Below are 21,738 nucleotides of genomic sequence, written 5' to 3' on the forward strand. Positions count from 1 at the left end.
CCTCTTATGCTATTGTCTTTATCAAATTGTCTTTTAGGCTTAATTATTCCAGAAAGCACAGATTTGGAACGACCAACTTCTCTTGCTATGGTCATCCCTTTGCTCTGACCATCTTTAAAAATCATTGAAAACTGGATTGTTAGTCTGACGGTAAATAGAGTTTGTCAGATAATTAAGTGGTTAACTGGAAGGAATCTGAAAGTGTTCTCTTATTTTGATCAATGTTCTTTTTCAAATATCTCATTCAAGTTTTCCGAATATAGCAAACAAGTCTAAAAAACACTCTCATTTTAGCCAGAATCATGCAGCTCTATTTTGCAAGTCCTAGATTCCCATGGTGTGATATTTTAAATGAGATTTGGGAATGTGGGCAAATGCAGGCAAATACAAATCTACATTTTTATACAACAGTCTACAGAGTCTATTCCGGTGTGCCCTGATGTCATCAGAGTGACGATGATGATGATGCTGTGTCACCTTTCCAGTCACAGAGAGAGAACTGCATGTGTCAGGAGGTCAGCCGTACCCACGCGATGTGTTTGTGTTTTAGTTGGATGTTTTATATCTGAAAGCAAATCAAAGTTGGGCAAGAGCTGAATGTTCTATTAGATTGAAGGCTATGAGTGTGTGAAGATTGGATTTGTGAGCGAGAACTGGCCATGTGACGGATAGAGCTGAGCAGGAACTCCCCGAGCTAAATGTCATAAGGGCCACGGTGTCACGGGGCCTGAAAATGATACACTACCATTTTTCATCATCTGCTCCCGAGACAGAGAGACGCAATTGAATTGGGAGGCAGCATTGCAAATGAAAGATGTTTTATGAAAACTGACAATGGCCCGTCATGGTTATATAAAATGGTTTGAATCGTCGTAAATAAAGAAATGAAAAAAGGATGGAATAGAAAGGATATGTAAATCTCTCAATCTAGGGAGAGCGCTCAACTGGCTTGCTCGAATATTACAATTTAGGAGCTATTTATGATTGCAACATTCAAACTCAATTTGCAACGTACTTAAAATACATAAAATCGGTGCACGTGTGTGTGAGTGTGGAGATGTTGAAAAGAGAACATTTTCCTCAAAACTTAACCATACCAATTTGCATTTTTTTTCGCTGGAGTCACAAAAACTTGTGTGCTGACAGGGCGCAGGAAAAACTGTTAAAAAGAGGAGTGAAATATTTCGTTGCTGCCATAGAAACTCTTGCGGAGAGAAAGATGGCAGGCCGATGAGAGGGAGGCACACAGAGAAGGTGACAGAGGTAGATCACGAGAGAGTGAGCGAACAAAAGGAGGACAGAAATAGACTTCGAAAGAGTCAATGTAGCTTGACACAATGGGTGTAGGGCAAAGACAGGAGGAGCTGGCAAATGTGTCTGTGTTGGGGGGTGTGCTTTGCAAATGGACAGGGAGGGGTGGACAGACAGGTGAGAAATAGTAAAAACAAAAAAGGGAAAAGACAAAAAGACAGAGGGATTCCCCAATGACACCTAATCTCTTCCTCTCTTTCTCACTGTCCTCTCTCCCTCTATTCCCTCCTTTTCTCCCAATAAATCATTTTGACTTCTCCTTAACCAACTCATTCCCAGCAGACGGGAGGCAAACTGCAACTATCCCTCCTCTGCAACTCTCTCCTACCTTTCGCTTGCTCGCTTTTTCTCATTCCTAAAAAAAAAAAAAAAAAAAAAAAAAAAAAACTTTAAAAAAGCTAAAACTATCACCACTATCACCAAGGCAACATGTTTTAAGGTATCATGGCATTGACCTTTATGTAATATTACATAGCACTTTTACTGTATTGATACTATTATGATGCAGTTATTATTTATTCATCTGGCAAAACAACATTAGATAAGCATATTGATACAGCTGTGTCAGTTAAATTAGCTGACTGTTGACATTCAAAATTAAATAAAAAGCCCATTAAAGGTTAAAAATTATCTAAAAAAGCAGCACTTTTTTTAACCATTGGGTTCAAAATAACATCCTATAGAGTGTAGTTGTATGTGGTTTTGGAAAACGTTTAAAATATTGTTTATTTTGTTTTAGTTTAATAACTGAATAATCTCAAATGTCACATGGTGTAACAATAAAGTGAACAAATATTAAATATAATAAATAAAATGGAGGGCAACGTGGTGGCGCAGTGGTTAGCAGTGTCACCTCACAGCAACAGTCAATTTATGGTAATTCATTGCATTTATTAAGTAAACTTATGGTTAACCACGTTACCGATTTGTACTGTAGCATTTTCATTCATTCATTTTCTTGTCGGCTTTGTCCCTTTATTAATCTGGGGTCGCCACAGCGGAATGAACCAGCAAGTTTTTCAACAGCGTATGCCCTTCCAGCCACAACCCATCCCTGGGAAACATCCACACACACACAAACACTAATGCACTACGGACAATTTAGCCTACCCAATTTACCTGTACCGCATGTCTTTGGACTGTAGGGGAAACCGGAGCACCCGGAGGGAGAACATGCAAACTCCACACAGAAACGCCAACTGAGCCGAGGTTCGAACCAGCGACCTTCTTGCTGTGAGGCGACAGCACTACAGACAGACAGACAGACAGACAGACAGACAGATAGATAGATAGATAGATAGATAGATAGATAGATAGATAGATAGATAGATAGATAGATAGATAGATAGATAGATAGATAGATAGATAGATAGATAGATAGATAGATAGATAGATAGATAGATAGAATTTTACTGTTAAACATACAGTCGAAACAGTAAAATAATTTACAAATGTTTTGAAGTACTAAAATATATTTTGGGAAGTCAAGGGAGCTAACGGTTTACCAAGTTACCGATTTGTACTGTAGCACAAACAATCACATATATTTTTAGATAGATAGATAGATAGATAGATAGATAGATAGATAGATAGATAGATAGATAGATAGATAGATAGATAGATAGATTGTCGCCAGAATTTTACTGTTAAACATATGGTAGAAGCCGTAAATTAATTTACAAATTTACTGTAAAATATCATATTTCATTAATTTATAGTGTTACACAGAAATGTTTTGAAGTACTAACATCAGTTTTGGGAAAGTCAATTTATGTTTACAGGTTTGCATTAATACAAGTATGGCAGACCTTGGCAGAAGGGACACATCTTTCAAATTGCTCTGATTTTATCGTAAAACAAATGATGCAGACGGGCACACAAAGGACCAGGAGAGACTCATTACTATGAAATGAACATTAACAACAGCTCACAATCTTTTATGTGTGTGTGAGGAGATCCCATGAGTGAAGGACGGAGATAGAGATGAGCCAATCCATCAATCCATTCACTGTCCTAAGAGGATTTCCCATAATTATTCCATATTAGAAAAGACTTACACTGTCTGAGCGAGCAGGTGTGGATGGAAGGATGGAGGTTTGCGGATAATAGGATATACAGCACTGCACTCTGACAAGAGACAGTAAGAGGATTGTGGTGGTGGGTAATTAAAACTGCTCTAGGAACAGTCCCAGTGCCACTAATTGTTTAGTGATTTCAAATAAAGTTTTTCTCGTCCGTTGCGAGAGCAGCATCTCGAAAGCATCTCTGAAAGACTGAGAGCTGAAGCAAACGGACGCGCGCTTTTGTCCTGTTCAGGAGGCGGAGCTGAAGATTGAACGAGCACAGCCTACCAAACAGCGCGCGTGCTGCTCTATGTGTGTGTGTTTGTGTGTAAAAGAGAGAGAGAGAGAGAGAGAGAGAGAGAGAGAGAGAGAGAGAGAGAGAGAGAAAGCAGAGCAGTGGATATGGCGAATAAAGAGAGCGAGTAAAACTAGCTCGAGCACTTGTTCGTCACACAATTGTAAGTGAGAAACATCCCGCCGCCGCGCGCAGGAATCCTCACGCGCATCCTAGCTGATATGACCAACAAAAGCGCATATTAGTTTTACAATCACGGAGCCCTGTTATCTCTCGGGTTTCTCCAGCGCAACGGAGACGACACACTTCTCTCTTTCCTGCATTTAAACTCCACTCCACCACTCGCCTCGGCTGCCTGCATCTCTCTGCTCCGTCCAGCGGTGGTCTCACGTCGGACTATTGGATTTGGGTTGACACCTCGGGGACAGAGGGAAGGGGTCTCCGCCATGGATTCTGACTTTTTAAACACTTAATACAAACCCAGATATTGCAATAAGACAGTATTCGAGTAGTTGAGATAGCTGCGCTTTAGGTCGCATCTCTTCCAGCGCTTCTTCACCGAACGGGATGATTCCAGCGCCGCGCCGCGTGGGGTGAGAAGATCTTGCAAGACCGGGAAGAAAAGCGAGAGATCGAGGGATTATGGCACTCTACGCGCTCTGTCTTTTTTTACTGACGCTCACCTGCACGAACTTTGCCCTGGTGACTGCGGCCAGGCACGCGGTACACTGGAACAGTTCAAACATACTGTAAGTCGCTTTATCATCGTTAATTTTGTTCTAATAAGGCCTAATTCTGGCTAATAGTGAATATATTTTATATTTAAAATACTTAAGAGTAGCTAAAGAACGTGTGTACATGTTTCTCAGAAAGGAACATATAATATAAACCCAATGTGTATCAAGTGTAGAGGTTTACTCAGATACAAAGGGATTTCCATGTTGGCTATGTGGGGCTGGTGCATCGTAAGACCAGGAGAGAAGCTTTTTGAGATGTATGTTGTCCTGTATGGTGAGTGTGAATAGCATCAAAGCAGGTGCTTTGTTTATGTATATATATATATAAACAAAATAGCCTGTTATAAATTTGTTGGACTTTGTGATCTTGAAAACAACCACATGTAGATTTGCTAGGTTGTCGACTATGATGGTACCACAAAGAACCTTCTGGGAACATTTTCAATGCATACAAGTGTTTTTAAGATTGTCAGGTTCTATATAAATTGTGTTTTTGACCCTAAAAATACTCTTTTGAGAACTGTTTTTTGATAGCATGTTTGGTGATCACAGAGTGATTCTATTTTGGCACCACTGTGAAAACCAAAATTTAACTTTTAATTTTTACATAATTTTTACTTTATAACTTTTAGTTTAGTTTAATTTTAGTTGTTATAGTATTTGTTGAAAAACAGTACTTTTTAGTCTTTTAAATAGTTTGCAATTTAGCTCATTGAGGTGTGTTTTATTTGCGTATCTCCAAACATCAAGCCTGAAGCCCCAACTGTAGTGCCAAAGTCAACCAAAACCAAATCTCCTGAAACTGCAGTAAATGTTTGTACAGACACGATCATGTTTGCACCAGTCATGAGTCTTGTACAGTTACAAATCTGCTGCCTGTTGGAAATTTGTTAGGTTTGTGCTTTTGTCCTCACAAAACCTCTCCCTGTGTGTCTCCTTCCATCACTTCTCTCATGCTCCTGCATGTTTCACTCAGGGAGTCTCCGTCTGTCTCTCTCCCCCTCCACTGTTTCGTTCTCCTTATCATACATGGAGCCCAGTGTAGCCCCATGTTTCTTTTCAATCCATCTGCTGCAATTAGCAGCACTTTTTCAAAATGACCTCAATATGCCACCATTCTGACACCATTCAATCTCAGTGTTTCTCAATGTCACAGACTCTCTCAGACTCTCTTTCTCTTACTCCATTATTTAACTTTGTATTAGAATGGCTGAGCCATTCAAGATCACGGCTAGCATGTCATCTTTTACATATTGTTAAATTAGAGCAACAGTGTGGATTTAGATGAGTGTGTTTTTTTCCCTGTAATCTTGCTCTATTGGTTGTAAAACCAGGGATACTGCAGGAATTGACCTAGTTTATAGGTACTGTTCACACTTGAGAGTAGCTAGAGGTGGAATATACAAATTTGACTTAAATCAGAATCAAATTAAGAACATGAACCAAGATCAGCCCACCTGTCTGAGAGTCTCTTATTTACTGGTACTCCTATCAAAATCGCAATCACTCAATCACTCTTCAAACATTTTACAGAGGACCCAAGCGTCCTCCCCATCCCCCCACCTCATTCAGATATGGCTATTGCCCCTTTCTTTTGCCACTTATGCATATATTATAATTATTTTTTCAATTTTACGACTATACTGTATGATTATTATACGCGCCTTTGTGTGACAGACTGCATGAAAAGCAAATGTCTGTGTTAAAAGGGTAAAAAAAATTCACTAACCCCCCCAATCTTAATTGATTTTATTCCAATAAATCAATGCAAATGTGAACATTTACAGTCCAAACCATAATAAAGGCTTTTGGTTTTGCCGTACGTCTGTAGTTTTCTAGTTTACAACCAGGGGACCGAGACCCACTAGGGGGCCTCAGCAAACTTTCAAGAGAGCCACTGGATGATGTGAAATATAAATGTATAATTATAAATACAATTAAAGCTATTATAAATATAATTAAAACAATATAATTAATTAGTAAGTCATAGGTTATAAGGTTAATCAAAACATGTTTTAGTTTCCATCTTAGTTTATATCCTATATGTTAGGATAGATTGTGTCTTACAACAGCGTTTTTTACGACCCCCAAAATATATCTTTCATGGCAAAAATGCATGAATATATTGTATTTAATGTTAATCATTCGTGCTTACTAAAAGGAGAACTGTAAATTCAGATTTGTAAGAAAAAATCATGGTAAAATGTTTACGTACTCCAATTCTATTGCTATCTTAAAGCGTAAGTCAAATTACGTATCAAATCAACCCGCTAGTGTCATTTTGTACACACTGATTTTGTGTGGGCCTGCTTACGTTTTAGGTGTTTAGCGGTACTGGATTATATCTGAGTCTTAAGACCGGAGTTCTCACTGTGCAGAGAAATGAAAAGTGTCTCTTCCACACAGTTTCAGCAAGCAGAGAAAGCTGCCTAACTGCATTAGCATCGGTAGCAGCACGGGGCGGATATGCTACGTGATAAAACCAAATTAAACTGGCTTATTGTCATGGATTAAGTTTAATAAGACTTCTACAGCAAATGCTATTACACACACTTTCGGCCCACTGCACAGTAGAAATTGTGGACATTAACCTCATTTTACTACAGCATTCCCCTATTATATTTTACAAGATGCGTTACAGCTTTGACTAAAAAAGTGAAGAAATTAGCCTATGAGCTAGCATTGTCTCTCTAAAACACAGATGACACCCTGTTACCTCAGCTTGGCCTAGATATAATACAGAGAAAGAGAGAGAGCTGTGATATTTAAGCATTGAATTGCTAAATGTCGCTTGCCTATGTATGCGCTAATTCTCAGGAGTCAGAGCCTAAATGTAGCATAGCTTGCTAATGTTGCTAATAGTACAAATAGCTGTGGTCAGTGTCTACAGCCAAAGCTGCACAGTCACTTCAGCTCTCTCCCACCATGGACCAGACCAAACAAGCTAGTTTCCTGGTGTTTAGACTTGAGGGTGTGATTTAAAGCACGTGTGTTTGTGAGTGAGTGTTCTACAACTAAACGTCTTTGTTTCGAGCAGAGCACATTTGGTGTAAACAGTAAGAGAGGCGCCGTCGGCTATGAGGTAAAAAACGAAAACAAAGCAACCAGACCACTGCCTCCTCATTCATCTTCTGAGAGAGTTATGGTACCTTCAGCTTGCACACATACACACGCTGACAATTACTGAGCGCCGAGTGGGCAGTGATCCTGACGGCCCTACACTCTCGCTCCAGTGATGCGCATCCCGGAAAAAATACCCAGCCCTCTCAAACGCATAATTGAGAAACAGGGTTGAATAAATACATACGAACCTTTGGTTTTCCTCACCAAACGTGCATATCTACAGCTTGATTCTGTGCACAGATTGTCAGTGAATGCTTCATTACAGTCACATGAGGGAACTCTGTGGTTTGTATGGTAGGTAATGGAGAAAAAGTGCTGTAAACACATGGTGTAATGTTAGTAGAGGTGAAGTGTGCGTGGACTCCAGGGGCGAACAGCTCCGCTCTGTTTGAGCACAATTACAGAACGAGAGTGGAACACACCAGCCTGGAGTGAACAGAAACACTCTAATAAGACTGCTGAAAAGCATTTAAACTACAAATCAGTGCTAGGTGACACTGTGAAGCTTGGTAACATGTAAACATAACTGGTGTTCGCATATAGGCCCTAAGGTTTCAGGAGTGACAGCTACGTTTATACACAGAGTCATAGAGTCAATATATAGAGTCAATCTCCTAAATTTTCAACACTCACTTATGAAAATTGTGATGTTTGACACTGTGGTATATTTAAACAAGACTTACGCTTTAGACAAAATTACAGTTTGGTGACCAAAGACTCATTATAGTCATTGACATAACATTGGCTTTTAACTAAACCAATTTTGACAGAGGTGTCATGCAGGCATGGGCATGATAACCTTGGATTAAAAAAAAATACGATGTATTGCAGTAATCTCCTTGTAAAATTAGTTCTTTTTAAATGTCTAGGCAAAAAACAACAATTTTTTCCCCATTGAACACAATATATTTTATTCTAAGAAGCATATACATTATTTTGGAACTTTAAACAGGTCAGGCTAAATAATTAAAATAAACCATTGACTTATCCATTTTCATTAGTTTTATATTATATGTCTTAACAACAAAAATGAAAAAAAAAAATAAAATAAAATAAATAAAATAATAGTATAAATTACTTAAGTGAGGCTCGAACACAAGTCAGCGGCGTTGTAATGCAATGTGCTGACCACTGGACCACATATGGCACTGTTATACTTGAAATAAAAAATAAATTTTGAACTGTTATCCGCAAGACTCTTTTAACCACTGATCAAGTTATGTCAGATTTATTAATGTAGTGAATCATTTCATTTTTATTGAGGAGTTGTAACATTCATTAATATTAATAATTCGAATTTTTATATTCACTAAGGTGCCGCTGATTGGGGTCGAATGATAGTTACATCATCATTAACCTGCAGGCTGCATTTTGCTCACGGGGCTGCGAGTAAATCAATAAAAAGAGCAGAGCTGCGGCAAAATAATGAATAAAAATAGTGAGGCTATGGTCAAATAAATAAATAAATGAAAAAAAGAGCGACTGCTGAGAGTGCAAGCAGCTAGGGACACCGGCCCTCGCGGCCAAAAAACAGACCGGCAAACCAGGAATTCTCCCGGTCCTCCCGATTAGCCAATCCGGGCCTGGTTGGTGCATAATCAATTTGATTTTCAATTTGATTTTGTTTTTGTTGGGAACGTGGTTTAAGCATTGGTTTAAGTTGCAATTTATGTGATTTTATAACAGAGATCTGGCAACCAAGATATACATAAATACATGATTAATAGTTAAAGGTAAAGGTAAACAATGACGCGTGAGTCCGCTGTGAAACCTTTTATCATCTTTATATTATCACATCTTGTGCCATCAAATCATTGACATAGCTCCATTGCCCCTCAGTAGCACCCATCACCACAAAAAAACTGAAAATTGTTTTCTCTTCTCTACATACTCCACCTACTACCTGGCTTTCCTAAATCCCAATTTCGACAGAATAAAAGTCTTCATTCACAAAATCAAAACAATAAAGCAAATATTTAGACATGAATAATATTCTAATACAAAATACTCTAACCTGAATACAATAATTATCAAATGCGAACTTAAAAATAATAACAATAATCATATCACCCAATCAACCCATTTAATTCAAACATAACAATAATAAAGGTTAGTTTGTTTCCGTATGCTGTGTACAATTATTTTTTTGTAAACGATACTGTCACTAGCTGAAATCAAGATAAATTAATTATTTTGGTTGTTGAAGGTGGTTGTCACTCTCTAAGATGACTGTATTGTGTGCACAGAGCAGGATTAAGTATTAAAATGTATTAAAAGGTAAACTGAAATTAGCTGTAGTTTACGGTAAATATGATAGAAAAATTAATCAACCTTAGTAAATTAGACACAGTGAGCAAAATGTTAAGGTTTAATTCATGGGAAAATTGTAAGATTTAATTTAAGATTGACAGTTTGTGAATTGCAATAAATCTTTTGAAAGGGTGTGTGGACTGTGACCCATTTCACAGCTATACAAATTAAGAGACCACTTGGAAATTCTGTTTCACTGGATTTATTTGGTGGATTTGAGTAAAACAATAATGCTTGCTCTAAATGAAATGTTAAACGCTTCACTTTAATCTGGTCAATATATTGAACATTAAATATGTATATTTATATATATTTATTTTCATTCATTTTCCTTTGACTGAGTCCCTGATTTTTAAGTGGTCACCACAGCAGAATGAATCGCCAACTATTTCGGCATATGTTTTACGCAGTGGATGCCCTTCCAGTCACAACCCAGTACTGAGAAACACCAAAACACTCTCTCATTCACACACACACACTCATACACAACGGCCAATTTAGTTTATTCATTCAATTAACCGGAACACCCAGAAGAAATGCATGCAAGGTCCCTGGTTCAAGCCTTGGCTGGGTCAGTTGGTATTTCTGTGTTTAGTTTGCATGTTCTCCCTGCGTTCGCGTCGATTTCCTCCGTGTGCTCAGGTTTCCCCCACAGTCCAAAGACATGCGGTACAGGTGAATTAAGCTAAATTTTCCGTATTGTATGAGTGTGAATGAGCGTGTGTGTTTCCCAGAGATGGGTTGCGGCTTTAAGGGTATCCGCTGCATAGAAACATGCTGGATAAGAAGGTGGTTCATTTCGCTGTGGCGACCCCGGAAGGGACTAAGCTAAAAAGAAAATAAATGAATAAAAGAGCTGTACTTTATACACTGAACGATATACCCTTTAGACTCTGTATTGCCACCTCTCAATGTGATTTTATGTAAATTACACAAATTCTAGTGAAGTAAGGAATTTGCACAAGTAATTCTTATGTTGTATTTATTTATATTTAAATACTGCATTTTTGTGACATTTTATGCATTAAATTGTGCTGGATTAGCTTGTCGGGTGATATTATACTGAGCCTACTTTTTGATGCACTAAAATATGTACTCATTCATTCATTCATTCATTCATTTTCTTGTCGGCTTAGTCACTTTATTAATCCAGGGTCGCCACAGCGGAATGAACTGCCAACTTATCCAGCAAGTTTTTTTACGCAGCGGATGCCCTTCCAGCCACAACCCATCTTTGGGAAACATCCACACACACATTCACACACTACGGACAATTAACAATTTAGGGAGAACATGCAAACTCCACACAGAAACGCCAACTGAGCCGAGGCTTCGAACCAGCGACCTTCTTGCTGTGAGGCGACAGCACTACCTACTGCCTCGGCATATGTACTATAATATAATCAAATTGCTTGACTTACCTTATTATTATACGTATTTTAAAGGGTATTTATTTACTAGTATGTATTTAAACTGGTTATGTATAAATAATGTTATGAAAAAATATAAATATTCATGAATCCTTTAAAACTGATAAAAAATAAAAACAGTCATGTATTAGGTTAAAAATAAACCCATTAAATTTTCTTTAGAGTTTCACAATCAGAAAAAAATTACATAGTAACAAAACTGTTTAAATTATTTATTTGGCTTTTGTAAAATAATAATAATAAAAATATTAATAATTTGTAAATGGATTACAATTGCCTATTAAAATAAACGTACAGATTTAATATGGGCTGCTTTGGTACTTGACATTTTTTTTTATTGGACATTTTGCATTTCAATAATAAGGCCCAAGCAGATTCTAAAAACATTTTTTTTTTCTTTTTCTATTAAACTTTATTCAATAGTGAAAGGCAACTTTTTTATTGATCATGCATGGTTTTATGTGCGACTGGATGTTGGATTAATGAAAAATAATTGTTTTTGAACGAAAGTGGTCTATGGAAGTCAAAAACACAGATGGTGACAGGAATAGCGGTCTCATTTACGGTGAAGACCAATTTTAGGGGAATTTATCTTGCTTTTAAAGCCTTTGTCGACCAGATATTTTTTCAGTTTGTGATGGTATAGCAGTCAAAAAAATGGAGGTAATTTAAGAGTAAGTGAGGTCATTTATGAGACGAAAAACTGACGAATTCTGGACTGTATGCTTTATGCTTCAGTCAGACTTTCTGTCGTACATTTTCTGCTTTTTCAGCTGCAGGTCTCAATTCCTACATTTACTTAGCTAGTAAAGATTCTGATTCTGTTTAATTTCCAGCATTTGCATCATATAATTTGTATTGTCTTTATCTGTAAAGGTTGCACACCATAATTTTTGTATTTACTGTATATGTTAAAACAAAGCACCAAACAGCAGAATGTTTCTTGATGCATTTGTTTATATTTAAATCCATATAGAAAGTGATGTGATGAGAAATCAGTGTTCCGTTCAGTAATGATCCTAATGGAAAACGCTTAAGCGACCTGCTGTTTCTACACTTAACACTTAAAGTGAACGTGACTTCTGTTTGAGAGCTTCTTTTTACTGCTAGTTGAACATTCTGATGAATAAATGGTGTAGCTTGTTTGCTGAATCTGAGCTTATGAAACATGTAAAAGTCTTGTTTAAATATTCAGACATTTTGCTTTGACTTAGTCACTTTATTCATCTGGGGTCGCCACAGCAGAATGAACCACCAACTTATCCAGTGTATGTTTTACACAGCAGATTTTTTTTGGCCTCCTTCGAGGGTTCAAATGGGGTCAGACCATCTTAATCCTTTTAGAAACGGCACACTGTATGAAGCGCAACTAATGGCGGCTCTAAAAGAAGATTTAAAGTGTTCTGTTACTACGGTATCTGCAGTAAAGTGCTGTTGATTTGTTGTCCAGACACCAGAACTAAAGAGGGGGTACTGTTTGACCTTAAATTGCTTGGAAGGTTTTTCACTCCCTATTTTTTGTTTTGGCTGTTTTCATTTTTTATTTATGTCACTTGATAATGCAATAGAAGAAAGTAATTTCACCTACTTCAGTTTAATCATTTGATTTAAAATTACATTTTAATTTCTAAAATTAATTTTATTACTAAAAGTTTAATTAGTACAATTTAAAATAACTCTTTCTGATTTAGTACATTTAAATATATGTTTATTATATTCCTTATAGTTGAATTTGAATACAAAAATTTCTAAAATCCCCTTTACAATTTACTAGTTTTCGTCCTAAACGTTTTTCTCAGTCACTTTGGTACCTTTCTCAAATTCTCAAAACAACATGTACAGATAGCAAAACCCAGTCTCTTGCTCAAAATCTTTAATTCATCACTCAAAATTAAATGTCTTTGTCAATGAACGTGTCTGTGCCGTTGGAATGGCAAGTCATTGTATACAAATAAGACAAGTTATTTAAATTACTTGTCATGTTGTCAATATAAGTGTACTCTGGAGGGGTGTTCTGATCTAAACTTTGGGTACTATTTTATTATATTTATTTTTGCTGTTTGTACTGTAATTTGTTGATTGTCATTTCTGTCATTGTGATACAGAAAGGAAAAAAAAGCACTGCATAGCACAAAGAGGACAATCTACTTTGAGATGCACCGTCATTACACTCTCTTTGAAAACAAGGTACACAGTGGTACAAATAATGCTCATTAAGGAACAGTTTTTTTTGCCTCTTGTAAAACTTATATGGTAAAGACCTCATGCTGTTCTGTACCTTTTATGGTACAATTGAAATGAAGGCACACAATTGTTCTTATAAAAAGGTACATAAGTGTTTCATCGGACAACTTTTAAATTACAATATCATCTATGAAAATAAATATTACTGGAAAGGCAAAGTGATTTTATGAATAATTTCCATAATAAAATACATTCAAAAGTATAAAAAACTCATAAACATTTATTATTAAATTCTATAATACAAAACAACTGGTAAAACAAAACTATAGGTATTGTAAATAAAACATTTAAGGCATTTTTAATAAACATTTGGTAAGCATTTACTGATAAATACAGTTTTATTATTGATATTCGCACCTTTTGGCGTTTGTTTTCACTATGCACGTGAGCTGGCAAAAGTCCTGCATATGCAGTGTTCATGCAGACGTTTTAGTGTTGTACTAAATACTTTTGCATAATTCTATTTCTATTTCAAAATTAAGTTAATTAAATGAACTTTTGAGTGATTACAAAGATATTGTGTGAAAATTAAAAAATATATATAAATATATATTGTTTAAGGGAAAATGTATTTTTGTAACTTTTTGTTAAAAGTGTTGTGAAATGTTTAGCAAAAATAGATCTTTTGATTTATCTTAAAGGATTTTTATATTACTTATTGTAAATGGAGCAGGCGCATTTACAATAATAATAATAAAAAATGTTTAATAATGTATTTAATGTTTTATATTTACTGAAAATAAATTGACGCATTTTGGATAAATCAAAATCCCTTTAAATAGATTTGAAGGAACACATTTGACACTTTTAAGGTACAAAGTCTCTTGTCACTGTGGTGGTGACATGGATCAGATTTTTATCTTTGATGAATATTGTATTGAAGGTAAAAAGGTACATTTTGGTTTCCCATGGTACAAATCATGTCCTTAAAGGTACAAACTGCAATGGTACAAACTTCTTTCTTTGTCTTAAGGTACAATTCTGCTCCCTAAAAAGGTACTGCCCCAGTGACAAGAGTTTGTACCTTCTTTGGTACAACATTGAACCATTTTTTAGGAGAGTGTAGAAAAATTCAAGATTCACCTGGGAATTTTTTTTTTTTAACCAATTTTAGACAGATTTAGAAAAAAAGTCTAATACAAATGTTAAAGACTTCTAACATAACCAAATGATTAAATGTTGTGAGGGTTGAGATAATTCAACAGAGCAAAATAATACATTTTGATCAACATGACATAAGCATTAATAGTGAAGGAAACTTTAGAGAATTGCACATCATAATCATTTGCAAAGATGTACAAAAGCATTTGCAACTTGCTCAAACAGCTTTTTTGATGTGCACAAGTGACACCATGATGTGAAGATTAAACAAGTAGTTTTGAGAAATTCAATTCTTATCTGAAAAATGTACGACTGAGAAAAAAACTAATTAAAATTTAAAGTATTTCTAATTTTATAAATTTTTCCCTAAAAGCTTGATTATAACCATTTAAACCAGGGGTCACCAATCTCGGTCCTGGAGGGCCGGTGTCCCTGCAGGGTTTAGCTCCAACTTGCTTCAACACACATGCCTGGGTGATTCAAGTATACCAAGTAAGAGCTTGATTAGCTTGTTCAGGTGTGTTTGATTAGGGCTGGAGCTAAAATCTGCAGGACACCGGCCCTCCAGGAACAAGTTTGGTGACCCCTGATTTAAACTAACAATTTCTAAAATCTGATGTATTAATCTGTAATCTAATGTAATAAAAAAATATATAATTTTTCTTAACTAGGCAATTATGCATGCATCAAAACCTGGCATTTTAATCTGTTAATAATTAATTTAATTAAATGAATTGATTAAATGATTGACATTTCTCACTGTCAAATTTATTGATTTAAATTATTATTAATATTATACGGAAGTCATTGTGAATTTTGTAGGCCTCTTAGATGGTCAAAGTTAAAAAGAACTGTATTCATATGACAAATTAATCTTTCGTAATATTTTAGATGTATTCAAATCAAAGAGCTTATTATTTATTTGAAACAATGCGTGTTTGTGTGGGAATGTGTGTGAGCGCAGGTGTTTCCTAGTGTTGTGCAGATGGCTCTCTTTTCCTCATACACACATGCACACACACATACACACAGGTGAGCTGAGCTGAGCTGATTTTCAATGTGCGCAGGTTAAAATCTTCTATAAGCAGCTACTTCACCAATTTCCCGTATTGTCATTAGCAATGCATAAATGCGAAATTTGATTGGCAGGTAGCTAGAAAGACTAAACAGCCAAGCCCATAAATCAGATAACAATGCGAAGTTTGCAAATGCAAATCTCTCTGTGCATATTCATGAGTAAACGCTGAGATCGATCTAAGTGACAGTGAAGAGCTGGTTCTCGTTCATCAACTTTGCGTTATCAATGAGTTGAAAGCTTTATGATGTTGGTTTCTATACATGAAGAGCAGCACTCGTAATTAATAACGCCAGTTTATCTGAGGCTGATGAACAAGGCACTTGTGCAGAACCACATCCACTTATCACACCAATCACTTCTGTTTATTTGTTCTTCGTCATGGTGAAGGCTTTCAATGGATGTTGCCTCTCTTTCTTTTCTACAGGTATACTTATTCATAATCAAAATATTTTAAAATTTAATATTAGACTGTAAAGGTGAATAGATTAAAGAATAACTCTTTATTTCATTACTCTTAACCTCATAAAGTTGCTTGATTTCATTGAGAATTAAATGTAAAAAAGTATTTTTTTGTAATAGAATTTACAAGTTTTCAAAAATGTTTTAAGTATGCAAATGAGGCAACATTAAATGGATCTGTATTTATATTCAAGCACAAAAACACCTCGAACATGAGGTAAAGTCAGATAAATTTTTTTTTATATTAAAGTCAAAGGATTTTACAGAGAAGATTTTTAGGTGTCTTTTTAAACACAGTTCAGAAAATACAGCATTATTATTATTTTTTTGTAGAATAATATCTTGGATAAAATCAAGCAAATTATGTTTGAGCAAAAGCCTTTAGAATACAAATGTGAATAAAATTGTGAAGTCTTGTGAGTGTATGAGCTGCTGAAGTAGAGATTTATGGCTCGTTTTATTAAATGGCCTTTAAAAATATGAATTTTAATTGAAATCTACTGTATAAACATTGATACAAGTGATAAAAGCAGTAAAAGTGATAAAGAGCAACAAAAGAAACAATAAAAATATATTTTGGATGTGTTCTTTCCATTAGACTAAATAAATAATATAAAAACTTTATAAAAATGCAAAATCCAAAATCTCTTTCCAAATCCAAAACTTTGCCTACACTGTCTGTTTTTAATACCTTGTGTTTATCGCCCTTGCTTATTTGATTATGAATCATAACTATTTGTTTTTGAAGCATCAAACTGTGTGATACTGTGTTAGAGCACGTTGGAAGCAGTGATCCCAGAAGTCTCGGCGCACACTGTGATAATCCAATTAATAATTGTTGTGCTTATGATAATTTTTGGAGTGAGCTCAATTCCATCATGTGTGGAAACATTGGTTATATTTTAAAGCCATGGCAGATTTATATTGTTAATCAATATATTCTTGTTACAGCTTAGAATAAATGGTTAATAACGTAATGCAAAAATGTATTATTCAACATATGTAAATATATTCTATTCTATTCTATTCTATTCTATTCTATTCTATTCTATTCTATTCTATTCTATTCTATTATATTATATTATATTATATTATATTATTTTATATTATATTATATTATATTATATTATATTATATTATATTATATTATATTATATTATATTATTATAGACTTCTGAAATAGAAACTATGCTGAAGGAAACTGAATGAGGAAAATTATTATATTATATTATATTATATTATATTATATTATATTATATTATATTATATTATATTACTGTTTATCTTAGCATTTAAGTAAATCATATGGATATAATTATATTATATATATATTTTAATTATATTGTATATTGTAATAAATTTAACACAATATATATTCCATTAAAATTAAATTGTAAGTGACAACAAACTAAGTAAAAACGAGTCACAACTGCAGTTATTTTATGTCAAAATTGTTTCATATTAATTTGATTAAATATTAACTAACTAATTAAATATAATTTTTTAAAAGTAAAACATCAGCATAAAAAAAACAAACAAACAAAAAACAAACAAAAACAAACAAAAAAAAAACAAACAAAAAAAACAACAACAAAAAAAACGTTAACACAACTAACAAAACTAACATTCACCGTGGGATTTAGTGGTCATTTGACTTCATCCGATTCCCGTGCACATGTACAGCCAAGATTTTTCCTTTTGTTAAACAGTTTTGCCAAATTGCTAATGGTTGGTGATTTTCCAGTACGCTGTGCAGCATTAACTAATTCTCTTTTTGCAGAACAGAGCTAAACAAACAAGGCTGCATGAGCTACTTGAACCGAAACCTGAAAAAGAATCTCATCACATCGCAGTGACATTTTGAGTTTTCTCAACTTTTCATTGTCGGCAGTGCAGTGGTAGGAGGGGGTCTGTTTGGTTCATCGGGGAGGATGTTAATGCGGATGGAAATGATGTGTATTTCAGGCCTCTTTCAGTATCCAATTATTCACTTCAAAAGCAGGCCATATTTGACACACCTTTCATTACTACGACTCATGATGATGAAACAAACAGTACGCCTCTCGCCTCACACAACTGCGTTTTATTATCAGCAAATAATTTACATAGAAACTCCATCTATGTGGTCTCGCCGTCCCTCTTTTGGTGAAATGGCCATGATTCAGCCCTCATCTGAATGTTGCTTTCCTTCATTTATGATTTGTTGTTTCTAAAATGTAATAACTATAGTAGAATAGTGTTGATGTCTCACAGCATAACTTGGGCATAAGAAAGAAAAAAAGAAGAAGGAAAAAAAAGTTTTTTAGAAATCTTGTGATCTTTTTTAGAGTCATGTTTACAAAGATTTGAAACACTATGTTGTGGAAGATCTTTAGTTACTATTAGAATGTTTGGTGGTTAATATTACTTGCAATTATATTGCTTTATTTACTTATATTACATTATCTTGGAATAATATTACTTTGATTTTAAAAACTTAAAGCATCTTCTTTCAGTATCTTCTACAATTCATAGACTGTTGTGAGATTTTAGCCATAACTTTATCACTAAGCATTTTTCAGAGATTTTCAATCAGGCTTAGGTCAGGATTCTGGCTTGCCCATTACTTCTGTGTTTCAGCTTCAAAAAATGCTTTACCAGTTTTGGTGTGTTACAGGGCTTATTTATATTTCAATGAAGGTAAAATGAAAAAGTAAAATTAAAATAAATAAAATATATTTGCTTGCTGCTACTCTGATTGATTTAGATCATAGCATATTTTCTCCACAAATTCCATTATTAAATAGTATTATTTTACTGTAAAAACAGGCCATTCCCCTTTTCTTTAGCCGAACATTAAAAAAAAGATTTTAGCACCGACTTTAAATGAGAAGAAATGAGAACTGCTTGTGTCAGGGGATGAAATAAGACCAACAAAAAGTGTTTTCAATGTCATATTTAAAATAGAAATAACATACATTTACAATCAGATTGATTAAACCCCCTATTTTTTCTTTTTAAAATATTTTTCAAATGATGTTTAACAGAGCAAGAACATTTCCACAGTATGTGTGATAATAATTTTTTCTTCTGGAGAAAGTCGTATTTGTTTTATTTCAGCTAGAATAAAAGCAACTTTACATTTTTTTAAAAACATTTTAAGGTCAAAATTATTAGCCCCTTTCAGCTATATATTTTTTCAATAGTTTACAGAACAAACTATCATATACAGTAACTTAATTACCCTAATTACCCTAACCTGCCTAGCTAAGCCTTTAAATGTCACTTTAAGCTGTACAGAAGTGTCTTAAAAAATACCTAGTAAAATATTATTTACTGTCATCATGACAAAGATAAAATAAATCAGTTATTAGAGATGAGTAATTAAAACTGTTATGTTTAGAAATGTGTTGAAAAATTTGTCTCTACATTAACCAGAAATTAGGGGAAAAAAATAAACAGGGGGGCTAATAATTCAGGGGGCTTAATAATTCTGACTTCAACTGTAATGCTGAACACATTATGGCTTCTAATTACTGACTGTTTAAATTACATTGTGTTGCAAGAACATGTTGTACTCACCTTCTGTACAAATTGTGGCGCACTGCATGAACAGGTTATTATTGCTCATAATCACCGTAAACTACGGTGCACTACTTTTTTAAAAAGTCTAAAAATCTCATCCCGTCTCAATTTTATTAACCCAGTCTCATCTCAAGGAAAATGTGTCTCGTCACACCCCTGTTAATCACTCACCCTCATAATTTTCCAGACCTTTGTTTGTCTTCAGAACTCAAATGAAGATCTATTAGATGATATCCAAGAGCTCTCTCGTCCTACACTGCAAGCTTCCTGAGATATTGAAAGTCCAGAAAGGCAACCAAAAACATACATGTTATGACGAAGCTTTAAAAACAAATTGCGTGCTGACTTTTTCTCATTTATGATGCTCTATATGCTTGTTTCTATTGCATGTATGCTTGAAATGTTTTGACAATGTTTTTGGTTCCTTTTCTAAAACTTGAATTTATTGCCATCTACGGGGGATGAGAGAGCTCTCAGATTTAATCTAAAACATTATAATTTATGTTCTGAAGATAAATGAAGGTCTATGTGGATTGGAATGACATCAGGGTGGGTAATTAATAACAGAATTTTTTTTTTTTTTTTTTTTTGAGTGAACTAAACCTATAATACCATGCCTCCTGATGATACATTGAGGTCTTATGGAGCAAAACAGTCAGTCTGTGGAAGAAACTGAACGCTGTTTACAACATTATTACCTTTAATCCAGAGCCTCTGCAAACAGTCTGGAGCATAAGCTTCCTGACACATAATGATGTATCACACATAAGCTGGTGCTGTTGTTTCCAACAATGGATAGGGGTGGATGTGTGTATTGTATTGTTCACCAAAATGGTGCTTATCCTGGTCTCCTAGCCTGAATAGACTGTAAATTGTGTTCCAAAGCCTCTGTCAAATATTGTGAATTGGAAATAGTGTATAGGGGACCAGCTAAAAAATCCATACACTGCATTACAACAAATCTTAATTTTGTAATCCTAATATGTAATTACATGATAGCAACAATATACTTTTACTAGAGGGTGAATAACTTAAAACGTAACTATAGTTCAGACAAGCAGCTTGCACAAAGCATCTTTCTTTTTTACTAAACAAAAACTCAGTATCAAGATTTGACTCTTAGAATTCTGTATATTCTGTTTGCCATACAGGTTAACAATGACCTGTCATCGGGATTTTTGTTTTCTAAAATACAATGTGCTAAAATACACTGGGGGTGAAAAAAAAAAAAAAAAAACGGCTACTAAATTACAGATATTTACCATAAAATAACAGATGTTAAATTACAGAAATTATTAACAATGTTCAGTAAATTTTCGTACCTTGCATTATTGTATTTTGTATTTTTGTGTGCTGGTTAAACAAATTTGTTAATTGTTGCTGAAATGTAAGACAATTGAACAATACAATAAGACACCAACAAGGGTTTGAAAGCTCAAACGTCAAAAAATGTTGCATGGTCCACCTGGTTAAGAAAGTGTTCAAAGGGGTCCATATTTTATAAAAATCTTCCTTTAATAACAATAATAATACATTTTATTTATAAATAATAAATACAATAAAATATATAGTAAACAAATACAATAAAATACAAGGATACATAGAACATTTCTAAAATATAAACCTTTTTTATGAATCTACTTTTATTAATTAAATTCTAAGTTTATTAAATTAAATTAATTAAATCTAAATTTATTAAATATAAATCTTAAAAAAGACAATTTTTTAACATCTTCTTAAAGCTAGCTAGTGTGGAAGCATTTCTTAAAGAATAAGGGAGAGATAGAGACATAATCTAACAGTTGCACATTAAAATGTCAGTAAAAGCACTATAAAACACAATCTGTATGGTTATCCTGTATAACAGCTAAACTAGATTATTAAAAGAAGAATAAAAAAATAAAAATAAACAAAACTGGGTCAGAGAAGCGGCAGCCAACCTATGCCAGCGTTCTCTCTACCGGAAGCCTTGAGTTTTTATTTCAATTTTTTTATTTAAAAAAAAAGCTTCGCTTGGAGTAAA

General features: G+C 34.4%; 1 protein-coding gene across 1 annotated transcript in view; it reads left to right on the top strand.

The window, feature by feature from the left end:
* Positions 1-3,826: 3,826 nt before the first annotated feature.
* The window catches only part of efna3b (ephrin-A3b), a 101,601-nt gene continuing 83,689 nt past the window's right edge, over positions 3,827-21,738 (top strand). Inside the window, 1 exon segment of the mRNA NM_131854.3 lies at positions 3,827-4,418. Within this exon segment, the coding sequence (NP_571929.1) occupies positions 4,312-4,418 (107 nt within the window). The 5' untranslated portion in view covers positions 3,827-4,311.

The sequence above is a fragment of the Danio rerio genome, chromosome 16 (assembly GCF_049306965.1).
Source record: "Danio rerio strain Tuebingen ecotype United States chromosome 16, GRCz12tu, whole genome shotgun sequence".
Classification (NCBI taxonomy): Eukaryota; Metazoa; Chordata; class Actinopteri; order Cypriniformes; family Danionidae; genus Danio; species Danio rerio.